The sequence below is a fragment of the Sinohyriopsis cumingii genome, chromosome 17, assembly GCF_028554795.1.
Source record: "Sinohyriopsis cumingii isolate HCF-2022 chromosome 17, ASM2855479v2, whole genome shotgun sequence".
NCBI lineage: Eukaryota > Metazoa > Mollusca > Bivalvia > Unionida > Unionidae > Sinohyriopsis > Sinohyriopsis cumingii.
Window position 1 is genome coordinate 92,118,431 of NC_142977.1, and position 14,839 is coordinate 92,133,269.

General features: G+C 41.2%; 1 protein-coding gene across 1 annotated transcript in view; it reads left to right on the plus strand.

Annotated features, from left to right (window-relative positions):
- Positions 1-12,802, plus strand: part of LOC149779426 (uncharacterized) — a 51,898-nt gene extending 39,096 nt beyond the window's left edge. The window contains exon 2 of the mRNA XM_089938618.1: positions 11,699-12,802. Coding sequence (XP_089794744.1) covers positions 11,699-12,672 — 974 coding nt within the window. The 3' untranslated portion in view covers positions 12,673-12,802. The remainder of the gene's footprint in view (positions 1-11,698) is intronic.
- The last annotated feature ends 2,037 nt before the right edge of the window (positions 12,803-14,839 follow it).

Below are 14,839 nucleotides of genomic sequence, written 5' to 3' on the forward strand. Positions count from 1 at the left end.
CCGTACAAATTTGTTCACGAGCCGACACAAAAACACTGACGTGATTTATTTGACTCAGCGATATGCCAAGATGCCCAAAATTGATCCGCGACAACTATAATATGCCGATGATATTTCGTGACACTAAGCGTATAGCTTTGGAAATATTTATTGTACTTGGTGTGCCGCCGACCATACGTGAGATGACAGGTTTTCGCGGATTACCTCGGACCCGTATAGTTTTCTCACTATTGATTTTACTGTAACTTGCAGTCGAGGGGGTAAATATAGAGCTGGTTTGGATGCATCGATTTAACAATAAAAAAACAAAGATATTTAAAATATCTTTCAGTGATACCATACAAGAATACGAAAGACGACACCGTGAAGTTGCCCAGCAATGACAAGAATTGTTTAAAAATGTGATAGAAGGCCGTAATAAAGTAAAAAATATGATGATGATGTTCGTCCATCGGTGTCGATGAGGACCATTTAATGTCATCGATTCACTGGGGGTGGGTCCGGAGATGGCTGATCAGTCCGATCCGGGCCCGGAAGAGTCTGTTGCAGTGGGGACATGGATGTGCAGGTTGCTGGCCGGGAGTTGCGGAACTGATGTTCCTGGATTTGCGCAGATCACGTTTTTCAGCTGCGTTCACCAGTCTTTTCTGTTCAAAGGCTTCCGTACCAGCGTTGACTTGACTGCGCCAAGCAGATCGGTTAGCAGCGACACTCTCCCGGCTATCAGGATCAATGCCTAGGTTCTTCAACGAAGCCTTAAGGGTGTCCTTGTATCTCTTTTTTTGACCACCGTGAGACCTTTTGCCTTGTCGTAACTATCCATAAAAGACCTTCTTAGGTAGGCGTTCTACCGGCATGGTGTGGATGCTTGTCATGCCAACCTTAGTGAGCACCTCTGTGTTTGGTACCTTGTCCTGCCATCTGATTTTCAGTAGTTTCCTCAGGGAGCTCATGTGGAAGTGGTTCAGTTTTTTAACATGGCAGCTATACACAGTCCATGTCTCGCAAGCATAGAGGAGGGTGGAGAGAACAACCGCTGCGTAGACTTTGAGTTTGGTGGCAAGCTTGATGCCTCTCATGTCCCAGACATTTGAGCGGAGTCTACCAAATGCTATGCTGGCTTTGGTAATCCTAGTTTTGACCTCATCGTCTATGTGGACTGCTTGTTAGAGGGAGCTGCCGAGGTATGTGAACCTGTCTATATTTTTGAGCGTATGGCCATTGACAGTGATGTATGGTTCCAGGTAATCTTCTCTAGGAGCTGGCTGATGCAGAACCTCAGTCTTGCTGGTAGAGATGGTGAGTCCGAAGTTGGAGCATGCTGCGGGAAAAAGGTCCATGCTCTGTTGCATGCCTGCCTCCGTGCTGGAGTTGAGGACACAGTTATCTGCAAATAGCAGGTCGCGAATGTTCTCAACTTGGACTTTGGTTTTGGCTTGGAGCCTCCTCAGGTTGAACAACTTCCCATCCAGACGGTATCTGAGACCTACTCCAACATCGCTGTCCTTGAAAGCATCCATCAACATTGCGGAGAACATGAGACTGAAGAGAGTGGGGGCTAAGACGCATCCTTGTTTCACACCATTCGTAACTGCAAAGGGTTTGGAATAGTTACCATGGTCCTGGACTCTGGCAAGCATGCCATCATGAAACTGTCTCACCATTTCAATAAAGACTTCTGGACATCCAAATTTGGCCATGATCTTCCAAAGGCCTACCCGGCTGACAGTGTCGAATGCCTTAGTCAGGTCCACGAAAGTGGTATATAGCTGGACATTTTGTTCAAGACATTTTTCTTGCAACTGCCTGGCAGCAAAGATCATGTCGATAGTGCCTCTCTCCTTTCTGAAGCCACACTGGCTTTCAGGCAGTAGGCCATGATCAAGGTGTTCTGTGAGTGTCTGCTCAGCAGTAGCCTGGCGAAGACCTTGCCAGCGATGCAGAGTAGAGAGATTCCTCTATGATTGTCGCAGGACTAACGATTGCCTTTGCTTTTGTAAAGGTGGACAATAGATGCATCTTTGAATTCCTGGGGTACGCGTTTCATCTTTCACATGCCACAGAACATCTCCGTTAGTCTTCCCACTAACTTAGGCCCACCAGACTTGTAGATCTCAGCTGGGATGGAGTCTTTTCCTAGAGCTTCTCCACTAGACAGGAGCTCAATGGCCTTATGAGTTTTCAGCACTGTTGGAGGGTCAGCCAACCTATAGTTGATCTCCACCTGGGGTAGACGGTTGATCGCTTCATCGTTGATGGAAGAGGGTCTGTTGAGGATACCGTCAAAGTGTTCCGCCCAGCGATCCAGTATCTTCTCATTCTCGGTTATGAGAGTGCTGCCATCGGAGCTCAAGAGTGGGGCTGTGCCTGATGTTACTGGGCCATAAACATCACGAAGAGCACTATAGAAATTCTTCATGTCGTGTCTGTCGGCAAAGGACTGGATATCATCAGCCTTTCGGCTCAGTCATGTGTTCCGCATCTCGCGTAGTTTCTTCTGCACAGCTTGGCGGACTCTGCTGAAGGCATCTTTCTTTGCACCGGACTTGGGTTCGATGTTGTATGCACGATGTAGATGATGCTTCTCCTCTAGCACGGACTGTATTTCTTCATAGTTCTCGTCAAACCAGTCTTGGTGCTTTCGCGCAGTGAGGCCAAGGGCTTCAGATACAGTGGAGTACAACAGATATTTGAAGGCCATCCAGCATTTATCTACGTCGTTGGTATCAGAGTCTGTGGTTTCTAGCTGGCCTGTCAAAGCTTCAGACAGAGCTTGCTCACTGTTGCAGACTTTCAGCCTGGAGTCGTTCAGTCGTTTTGGGACTTTAATTCCTTGTGGGCGTCTGGGAGGTTGAATTTCTAGATTCATCTTGGAGATCAGTAGCCTGTGGTCTATCCAGCAGTCAGCACCACACATGGCCTTGGTCACACGGACATCCTGCCTGTCATTCCTACGAACTAAGATGTAGTCGATCTGATACCAATGCTTAGACCGTGGGTGCATCCAAGTTGTTTTATTGCGGTTAGGCAGACGGAGGATGGTGTTTGTGACCAGGAGATCAAATGTTGCGCGCATTCTCAAGAGTAAATGTCCATTACTGCTGCAGTTGCCAATTCCATGTCTACCAATAATTCCCTTCCACGAGATGTGGTCCGCGCCAACTCTGGCGTTAAAATCACCAAGACTGATCAGCTTGTCTGACTTTGATACCAAAGCAATCAGAGTTTTCAAATCATGGTAGAACTTGTCTTTGGCTTCCTCCGAGTAGGTCATGGTTGGTGTATAAGCACTAATGTGTGTAGCTTGCTTTTTTCCATGTAAGGGTAGCTTCAGCATTATAAGCCGGTCATTAATTCCCTTTGGTAAGATGGAGATCTTATTCACCAAACTCTACAGCGAATCCAACTCCATACTCCCGACGTTCATCAGTGCCACGTCCACTCCAGAAAAAGGTGTAACCAGCTCCAACTTCAATCGGTTGGCCCTCGTCGGCCAAGCGAGTTTCACTTAGGGCTGCTATCTCTATCTAGTAGCTAGCAAGTTCTCTTGCAATCAGGGCAGTTCTTCTCTCTGGTCTGTCATCCTCTGCACGATCCAGTAGAGTGCGTATGTTCCACGCACCAAGAGTGAGCGGAACTTTTTGGGTTTTCTTTGTGTTTCGACCGCAAGAATGGGATTCCCTCCAGCCGCGGTAAGCTGGTCGGGGTAGATGAAGCAGGCTTTTTTTTAGGGCACCTTTTCTAGCCCCTTCCTCAGACTATGGAGGTAAGCAGCGCTATCCTAAAGAGGTCTGCTTAGTCGCTCAGATGGCTGCCGACATCCATTTCTGCTTCAGATCAATGGAAGACGACAATATGGCCTGAGCCGCCTGCGTGCAGGTCCGCCACTACGGCTGCCAGTGTATCCACACCTGCAGCTTCGCAGCTCGCCCATCGCCGCATGACTTGGGTACGGGTGATGACATAAATGACTTGCGCGTGAGTTGGATTAAAGTGAGAAAGAGTTGCGCTGCGTCCGCCTCACTCTCTCGTCCAGGCTCCACTTTGTCCAGTTGCAAGATGTAAACAAGACGGCTGGAATGGAGACTGGATGCAGTGGATGACCAAGGCGTCCTACGTGTCTTACCGTGTTCTTAGCGCTCCACGTCGCTTTGCTGGGTCCGCTTTCTGACCGTTGACCAGCTGTTAGTTCCTCCACACAGCCAGCCGGTTCCAGTCTTCACATGCAATGGGTGACAATCCCTGACTCACCGGGGGTCTGAAACCCATCAGTTACCCTCAACCTGGTTTGAACGGCCAGTCGAAGCCATTGCCCGTGGTGTGTCCGCTGCGCATGCTACAGATTCTTGGAGCCACAGGTGAGAGTTGAGCGCCAAGTGGAGACGAAAGGTGGACTAGCTACCCCCGAGGGAGTACAACTGCTACCCCCATCTGAGGTACTACCAATCCATGAGCACCCCTTACACCACAAAAAAAATGATACAGTCGCGACAGACTGCACGAGAAGATATCTCAGCGGAATTTGAGCAAACATTTGCGAGGCTGATTAAGCCCACAAAAGAAATAGCCAAACGTGACGAGGATATTAAAAGAGATATAAAGGCCACAATGGAACAAGTGGCGGCGCTCAATCGAATAGAAGAAGCACCTGGCCCAGTTCGTAAGAGAGCTAAACTAACAAGGCTATACAAAATCCGCAATAGCAACTTCAGAAATTATTTAACAGTTGTAGATCCAGATGAGTTTGAGGCGAGCGAGGCAACGGCACCACCCAAGCGTGAGACAGCACCCGGGCCTGCTATATTTAATTAGCTTGACCGCAAAATGATCTAGGAGGATGTTGAAAAACTGGGTGATTCTTTTGCCAATATCTGGAAATAGTATGTAACTGAACAATACGAAACCCGTTAAAGACAAAATATCACCCGAAATTTGAACTGCATCCGTATATCCAAAGACGTTTTAAGAGCCCATGAGCCCACACTCGATAATGTCATCGCTAATGAATCTCAAACGTCTCAAACGTATGCGGATGATATTGCACGGTCGTCAACAAGATCATTTTTAGGCTGGCCTGGCCACATTCCAGATGATAAACGAACTTAAGTGTGGAATATCATAGCAGAACTGACAGCGTGAGAAATATTTCAACAGCGCAAGTTAATGTAACTCGTGACACCATCAGTGACAGTTACAAAATCAGGCCTGAAAGAATAGACGTGGTTGTTCAGGGTTATATTCTACTTTGGGATTTTAGCAACCGTGAAACCAAGAGATCTTATATCGATTACGCCTGCAGCATTGTGAATCTGCCATGCCATAATAATCAACTGACAAATATTTGTTTTTCCCTTGTAGATCAAGACTGGCATGTGATTAATCTGGTGATACAACTTAACATTATTGATTGATCTGCCATTGAATAATGGCAGTCGTGCGTGGATAAGTCAGAATGATGCGCGTTGTTAAACCGAGAAAATCAGTGTACATGACCTATTACGGAACTGGCCATGGTAATGTTGTTCGTGTATTATTTACAAAAACACTCACAGCCTTATCATCAATCGCTGAACCCATAGCTAAGTAAGTTTCAATGTGAGTTGTGGATAGTATTAAAAGTGCCGCTGTAGATCTATTAAAACTGAGGTCGGGCAGCTCAGTCGCTTCGAGATCGAATACAATTAATAACATCCAAAGTTCCAGTTACATTACCATCGACATAATCAATGCCGCCTGAAGTTAATAAAATCATTCACGAGCCCGCTCATCAGAGATTGTTGTATTTATTGATTGAAAATCTATCAATGCAGAGTGGATTTGGTAAAATGTCACGAAGTAGTATTGGAGATAATGGTTTATAGTTTTGCCATTGCTCAGTTCAAGGATGCATTCGATCCAACATTTTACTTGGGAGCGCCTGTGTTAGTAAATCGCAGTAAGAGAGATTTTCAGTATTATTCATATCCAGACTTGGATTTCAATCAATTAAAAATATAATTTCAAGTACAAGGCACGTCGAGGTTTTCTCCTCGGTGTGAGGCATCCATGGAACTTGAGGGATAACTGGTAGAGGCCGACAATGCTGACTACTCCGCCAATGATCAAATGGGAATTATTAACAACGGTATTATGGCGTTGTTCAACAGTGCACGTATCTTCATCAATGGAAAGGAAAATTGAATCAATTTCAGACAATACTGACATGTCCACAGCGATTATTCGGCTTGCCAAATACAGAAATGATTACACGAGAACCCCTGGAACAATAATGATGCTTGTCAAAGATGCAACTAATAATGTAATAAATATAGTTAGATAGCCACGAAATACTACTGGAGGTGCTGATGCAGCTGTAGAAAATTTCAACTTTGGATTTAACCAACGTCGATCATAACGTATTGATGATTCACTGAGGATTTTGTGTGCAATTACCCTCAGCAACATTTTTTTTTGCAGAAATGTTCTCAAGGTTTAATTTGGAGCCTAAGCCACAGATACATTGTTTCGAAAACATTAACTCCAACGAGTCAATTTGGCATATAGGAGACGCTTCTGGTAAAGTTGAAATGCCAACGCTGACGTTGTGGATGCCTCTGTTATTTCCTTCACTTTCTATAGAAGCATATTGTTTTATTGTTTCTGCAGTCGGGAAGCAATTCAACGCTGTCGTTTCTCGCACATACTACGGACCAACAACAACCAACCGCTATTGCAGGACAATTTACTTGGCAAATAAATGCCAACATGGTCTTCTTACTGTACCAAAATGTATTTGTGGTGTTTCAAACTGTAAATCGAGATCATAGTCAAGAACATAGGAAAATGATATTTGACGCCTTAAGAGTGACGAAAGGTTTTGCGGTTAAATAGTAATCGGGAACCTTCTTGATTTAATTGCGATGGCAAAACCAATTAAAAAATTTCGTCTACGAAATGAATTTAAATCGATGGAGTCACGGACACGTGAAACTGGCATCGTCAATCTGGATTCATCAACAGGCTCTGGCACTTACTGGGTGGCATACGTGCTAACTCCTCAGCATAATTTTTTTTTTACTCGAATGGAATTAAACATTCAGTTAAAAATGTAACTTATTTATCCATCTGTGGCAAACAGTCGTTGTTTTATTCGAATATGCCAGTACAGATATGGTTGGATGCTCCCAGATGCGATGATCTTGTAATTTAAGCGTTCCGTGCACTGCAGATTTCACAAACACCTTACTTAAACATATTGATTTCACATTAAAGTATGTTTGATACTATACAACATGTCTATTGACATTTACGGAGGTTATTCTGCCCGACGACACTGTGTTCAGGTATATCTGAGCCAGCCGATTTACCAACAAAATTAATTCCACTGCAAGGTTGTTGGGGACGATCCAGATGACCTTGTGATTTTGAAAAGTCACAACTGCAAACTGAAAACGTCCAACGTAGACATTCAAGGTAATTTTAGTATCAAATTAAAAAGGGACTTTGTGTTACTGAGTTTATTGAAAACGATGGAGACAGACACTCTGACGTGTCGGTTGCATTTATCAAAAACTCTCTTGATAAACTAATATTGCCATAAGAAAATACATGCAGCAAGAATTCGGTCATGTGCCCGCATCACCACGCGTAGTACCTCATGGCACAAAATCGAGGAATATTGGTCAAAGAAGGAGAAAAACCACTTAAAGAAGCAATAGTAACAAATGGCCAGCTTATTGTTTTATTCTGGAGAAATGTATGGTTTTGATAGACCCAAACCTCAGATTTTAAAAGTGTGCGAGTCTGGATCATACATGTTTCTCATATCTATAGATAAATGTAGCTAATGGCAAATAAATATGTTGATAAATAATACGCAGCATTTTGTTTCCAATTTAGAATTGGAAAATGTTACAAATAAATTAAAACGACGGCTAATTTTCACAATTGTATTATCAGCATCATTATTTCCCGAAGATGAAGTTCAGTTCGAAGGAATAGACGTTTATTTTAGCGGGTTATTAACCATGTTTGTGATTAAGATTAGATTTGTATTATTGAATATACTTAATGGAATCTGACCGTGTGATGATATGGTTGTGAAATTAACCGATGGTGTGTTGGATGAGATAACAAAGTATGTAAACATGGATGGTGATTTTGATTCACTTATCAAGAAATATTTGTATCAAAACGACGTTACCAAACCATAGTAAACACTAAAATTTAATTTTGTTAAAGGTCAAGTAAAAATTGATAGCATAGACCGATCATGTTGTACCACCACCAGCTCGAGGTCAGCCTGGAATCATTGCACGTGCAAACGTTAGCTAAAGAAGCAGATGCAAAAGCACTCCGGGATTGTGTTTACAATGGTGAAGTAGCATCCACGAATATATCCAGCCCAGTTACGTTCAGCATCGAATATTTTACACCAACATTGTCTCAACTGAGACAGAAACGACCTTGACTGTTATTCAACAAGGACGCTCTTGTTCGGGTAACAGTTATTGGGAAAAGGTGATAGTTAGATGTAAAATGTTTAGCGTAATATGTGTGTTTTTGAATGAGATGGGTGCAAAACTACCAAACGCACAATCGCAGGAGATTTAAGTATTCAATAGGCCGAGATTTGACTTTTGCTGTATGATAATTGTGCCAGTACAAAAAGAGTAATTTTCTAGAAGTACATGTGCGTATTGCGCTTGCCCGTGATGATTAGACCGGACAAGGTTTACGTGTCGTGCAACTAAAATTCGTGATTGTATTATTAAAAGAAGAACTGCGACGGACCCTCAGTCTTACCGTCGTGAAAAAAATAATCGAAACGGAACAAGAGTGGTGAAATGAAATTGCTTAGAGAACAGCAAGTGAAATACTATGATGCTGTTTGTGGTCTTGCTGCGGCAGCAACTGTTGGTCTTGGTGTAACTGGAATCACGACCATATAAACCATCATAGGAACACCAATCGGTAGTAACCCGAGTCTTTGGTGGTTTTAGTAAAATTAATTTCAATGCAACTGTATTCACGAATAAGCACCTATTCCGAGTGCCACCACACAAAGCAGTCTCTTTACGATCAGTAAATTGCATTTAGCAATCTCTTTACGATCAGTAAATTGTATTTATCGAGGATAAAATAATCAGTGCGGCCGAGTTTGAGATTGTGATGGCGGAAATGGAAAATCAGAGACAGTTACGAGCACAAATAAGAAACAGCGCGGATTCACAAAAAGTAAAAGTAGAGTACTATGCTATTAAAAATAAAGAAGGATTTATAAATTCCACATCAAACATAAACCTTCCGCCAAGAACCTATTTAGGAAATACAGAGCCTGCTTGATTCTGTTGCAGCAAGAGGAGGCCAAGTACGTTTTGGAATAAGCTCCACTAGATTATGTCAGGTATGGAATGCACTCAGATAATAAAACCATCTGATATAAAGCAAACAGATTTACAGCTTATAAGTAATAAAGTCTGCCAATGGTGAACTTAATATGGGAGAAATAAAATCAACATTAAAAGACATGAAGCAGCATCCAGTAACAAATATAAGCTACTGGTAAATATGAATAAAAATATTGGAACACCGCTTGTTCATCAGATCAAACGCATATATTTCAGTATTTGTCGCACATTTTAATATGAAACTCATAGAACATAATCTAAAACAACAACATGGAGTTAAAGTATGAACAGATGGTGACAGAATTTGTAGAACAAATAAGAAGGGAGTTTCATGAGTAATATATTGACAATCCATAATACAAGCTTGTCTGTATGCAATACATTCATTGAGCTCGCAGTGTGTGTATTGATCGCTACCAAAGACTTGCCTGAATAAGTACACTCTGCGGAATTTCGTTTCTACAATCATAGCAGAGTAGATGTTGCTCAAGTAGTATCAATTGAAGGCTTTCCCCTTTTTGTTACCCTTTGGGACACTGCCATCAGTGCCAGGCTCTACCCCCATGACTGGCTCCCTCACGTCATGTGTGTGTTGGCACCCCCACTGACAAACTTAAAATTATTAAACATGTTTCGATCGCGTGATGACTAACTATATCATGGGGGTAGAGTCAAGGACGGGTGTCAGGAGACCCAAAGGGTAAGTAGAAGGGACAAAACCAGTCCTTTGATCCTACTGCGTAGGAACATACGATCTTCTACGTATTGTCGGCCTCGACATGTTCCTACCCCGTAAATAAAAGCAAAGTTTTACAATTCTCTGCTATTAAATATCAGGCATTAAACACTTTGTGACCTCCATATTAAGCTGGCAGATCTATATACTGCATATCCAACTGTGTATTATGGATGACAAGTAACAAGCTGGCAGATCTATATACTGCATATCAAACTGTGTATTATGGATGACAAGTAACAAGCTGGCAGATCTATATACTGCATATCAAACTGTGTATTATGGATGACAAGTAACAAGCTGCAGATGAAATGTGATAAGACTGAAGCCATCATGATCGCCACGCATAGACTTTCTCATTCATATCCTTTGCCTCAAATAATAAGTATCAGCAATACAAACAATAGATTTACACCGTCAGTACGAAACCTAGGTGTCACTCTTGACAGTACGCTCTCACTACATCAGCATGTAATGAACATGTGCAATATGCAAGGTTGCAATATCTACAACTGAGGCAAGTCAGCTCCATTCTCATTTTTAATGCCACTAAAACACTTGTGCGTTCGTTATTGCTTTCAAGAATGGGCTATTGTAATTCATTTCTATCTGGTTCATCTCAGTATCTACTACAGAAACTTCAAGAGTTCAAAACACGGCTACGCGGATCGTCCTTACAGGACGAAGAACTGAGAACAGCTGCACTGTAACCTTCACTGGCTACCCGTTCTGTCCAGAATCAAAAACAAAGTCGATTCACTATGCTACATTTCGTTGACTGGCCCCAGTCCAATATACCTATACGAGTTCACCCAAGTGTATACTCCATTTAGAAACTAACGCTCCTCTTCTGACACTTGCATTCTCATAGTTCCCACTGTTCTCGTTCAAAAGCTCTTAAACTTTATCTATTCTTGTCTTGTATGTGTTTTTATGCGTTATCTAATATTGTAAAGTGCTTAGAGCTCTAAAGTTATGGGGAGGTACTAAGTCGACACTATTATCATTATTATTGTCATTATTATTATTGTCATTATTATTATTATTATTATCATTATTATTATTATTATTCGTTCAAGATTTTCATAAATGTTGCTTTTTTGTGTTTGAATTTTTTTGGCCAGCTTATTTAGATCCCGTAGCATTAATGAAGGTGTGGATGACATTTCCACCAGATGACTTTTAGAATTGAAAATTGGACATTATTACACAGTTATCTGATATTATGCATTTTGTATAGGATTAAAGAAAAAGGTTTCAACAAAAAGATATTCATTGATATGCGAGTTATTTTATAACATGTCTTGTGCTCTGCGCAATCTAGTTAGTAAATTCTCAAACGACATATGTTGAATCGGTTTATGTTGGTGTATAGGAAGCATAAAGCGACAAAGCAGACGAGACAGGTCTATCAGAATTTATTAACGAAACAGATCAGTGACCAGTATGAAATTAGTTTTCTCGATTCTCTGTGTGTATGACAGAATAACATCATCATGATCTATTATAAATTTTTAATTTACTACTCACTGATTTCAATCAAAGTTGAATATGGTATTCTCTTTTCACACAGGTTCTCCACTAGCGGATCGGGTAAAGCTAATATATCAACGGCAAGCGACCAGCGATGAAGAAAGCAGTTGTGATCACTCTAGTGTGACGGATATGTACAAGATCAACCCAACATATGCAAATAAAAAGAAGGCGGTCATTGGTGCTGCATCGCTACCGAACAATGACATAGTTGTTATGAGTCAACTGAACGATCAAGTTAAATTTGAGGTCCTTCTCTTTGATTCGTCCTTGAATAAAATCAGCGAGATATCGTTTCCAAATCAAACAAACAATGAGAGCCGTGCTTGGGGTCTGTGTCATTTGGAAGATAGAAAGATAGCTGTGTCGGTTCCCAATCAGAATCTAATATGCATTCTATCGATGTATGAGCGAATACGTGTTGAACAAGAAATCAGTACCAGACTTCAGTATTATTGTCTCGCTAGTTTGAATGCAAACGAGCTTGTCGCAACAGGTTTCAACGATAGTACGAAGCAGTACTACAGGTGTACTATTTGGACGGCATCTACGATGACTCTCTGTTCCCTTAAAAAGGCTGGGAGATGCTGCTGTGCAGAGGTAGCGAATGAAGACAATGTATATGAAATAGGGCCTGGTAAGGTAAATTACATAGCAGTCAATAATGGCAAAAACCGTGTATATCTATCTTGTGAATCGAGCCACTCGGTCGACTGTTGTAAAATAAGAGGAAGTAAAACATTTTTCACCTACAAGCATGACGATCTTCGATCCCCACGAGGGGTTGGGGTAGACAGTAACGACATTCTTTACATTGTCGGGTACGGAAACAACAACCTGCACATGGTAACACCCGCGGGAAATCCGCTGAAAATCATAGCAGACCCTATACCTGCATCTCCTGATGTGATCGTTTTCAATCAGGCCAAAAATCAGTTTTTCCTGTCTGCAGGTTGGCCACGCGAAACTTCGTGTTTTCTCAGAATCACGACTACGGAGTTACTGTTCGAGTAGCTGCACAGCTTATCCCGCCTTACAGAATTTTCCTTCTTTTTGAAATTTACTGTTATTTGAACTGAGTTCATGTCATGAATCCTTTCAAACAGTGAGATATAATTATGACACCATGTTGCACATATTTCAATGTCAGAATGAACTTTATATCTTATTATTAAAATAGAATATTGAGTGTTCTATTCATTATATATATATATATATATATATATATATATATATATATATATATATATATATATATATATATATATATATATATATATATATATAATGCCAAGAAAAGTTTGTCATAATTATTTTGTTTCATTAATTAATTACTACAAACGATTTTAATTTAAAATCTTTTAATAGGGTACTAGTAAACCATGTTGCTGGAGCAATTACTTACATATTGCACGTTTGTTTGGGTAGAGGGGTTCAAAGTATTTTTCACTCAATTCATAACCTACAAATTTCGTAGAAATCTCCACATGGCTGCAAAAGTCTAGTAAATGCGCAGTCTATGTAAACTATTTAGCCTCAAGCCCTAAACAAAGAACTATTACCAGCGATATGTAATGATTGGAAACTGGAATAGGCAGGCAGTATGTATGTGTGATTTGGATTTTTAATGTAGCTTTAACAAAGTTTCAGCACCTCTTTCTGCGTGGGTTCGAGTCTAGGATTCGGCCAATGTGGATATGGGAGAAAGCTTGCCAGTATTTTCTCGTGGGTCGGTGGTTCTTCCCGGGGTTTTCCCGGGTTCTTCCTCCACCATTACTACTGGCCGCCATGCATAGCCTATCGTGTGCTGAAAAATGGCGTCAAACCCCACAAGAACAACAACAACAATATTTCAGTCATAACGCTACGACGTCTGCAGTGTGGCAATTTATAGTGATGTCTAGCACTGGGGCATCATGCCGCGGGCATGTAGCATGATGTCCCACCCAGTCACATTATCCTGACACCAGGCCGACCAGTCCTAACACTAAACTTTTAATCCCTAGCTCCAAGCGAGGGAGCTATTAGTACCATTTTTATAAGTCTTTGGTATGACTCGGGCAGGGATCGAACCCATGACTTCCGGCAGGCAGCAAATATCCTCCCTACCGAAAGTTAAGTAAAACAATATTCACCGCTTCCTTGCATGGTTATAACGTGCCCACGTTCGAAAAACTATTTTTGTCTACGTTGAAATAAAAATGCGTGGGTTCGAGTCTCGGATTCAGCTAATGTGGGTATGTGAGAAAGCTTGCCAGTAGCTTCTCTTTGGTCGGTGGTTCTTTCCGGGGTTTTCCCAGGTTCTTCCTCCACCATTAATACTGGCCCCCAATGTATAGCCTATCGTGTGCTGAAAAAAGGTGTTAAACCCTACCACAACAATATTGTCTGTTTAACTTTTGGTCCATGACTGAAAATTCGACCTATAAATAGATTGTTTACTAGTATTAAACGCAAGCTTGATAATGAACCTGTTTACAGTTTGGGATAATTTTCTGATTGACTATTACGACGTATGTTACGTGGGTATGCATTGTGAAATATGTCAGGTTTGTATGAATTGCGACATAAAGCCGTTATAGAGTGGTGGATATGTATATAAAGAGAGAATTAATAAATTATTCTTATTATATGCTTCATAAATAATCCCATTATTGACCGAAAGTTAAGTAAAACAGTATTCACCGCTTCCTTGCATGGTTATAACGTGCCCACGTTCGAAAAACTATTTTTGTTTACGTTGAAATAAAAATTACAACGAACGCTGACTACATCCAAATTTTGAAGTTTTCAACGGATTACTCTAGAAGAGTCCAAAACAGTTGCATTTATATATTTAACCCTTTAAAGCGAAGACAAAATGGAAGCAGGAGATCTACAAATAAAGCCAGGTGATGTGGAAAATGTCATATAAAATCAGAAAAAGGGCAATACCATGAAGCGGCGACGCAGCGAGATGTAAATATTGGTCAGCAATGGATATGGAATGTGAAAAGAGAGTATAGCACAATAGAAAGCATCCACTCAGAACTCTTGGTTTCTATATACAAATGTGTCGGGTAGATAAAGCACTTGTCCAATGGAAATTTTATAATAATACAAAATATATAATGAAGCCACCACCAAACGTAAATAAAGAAATTATGAATAAGTCTACATCCAAGAACTTCAAGTTGCAAGA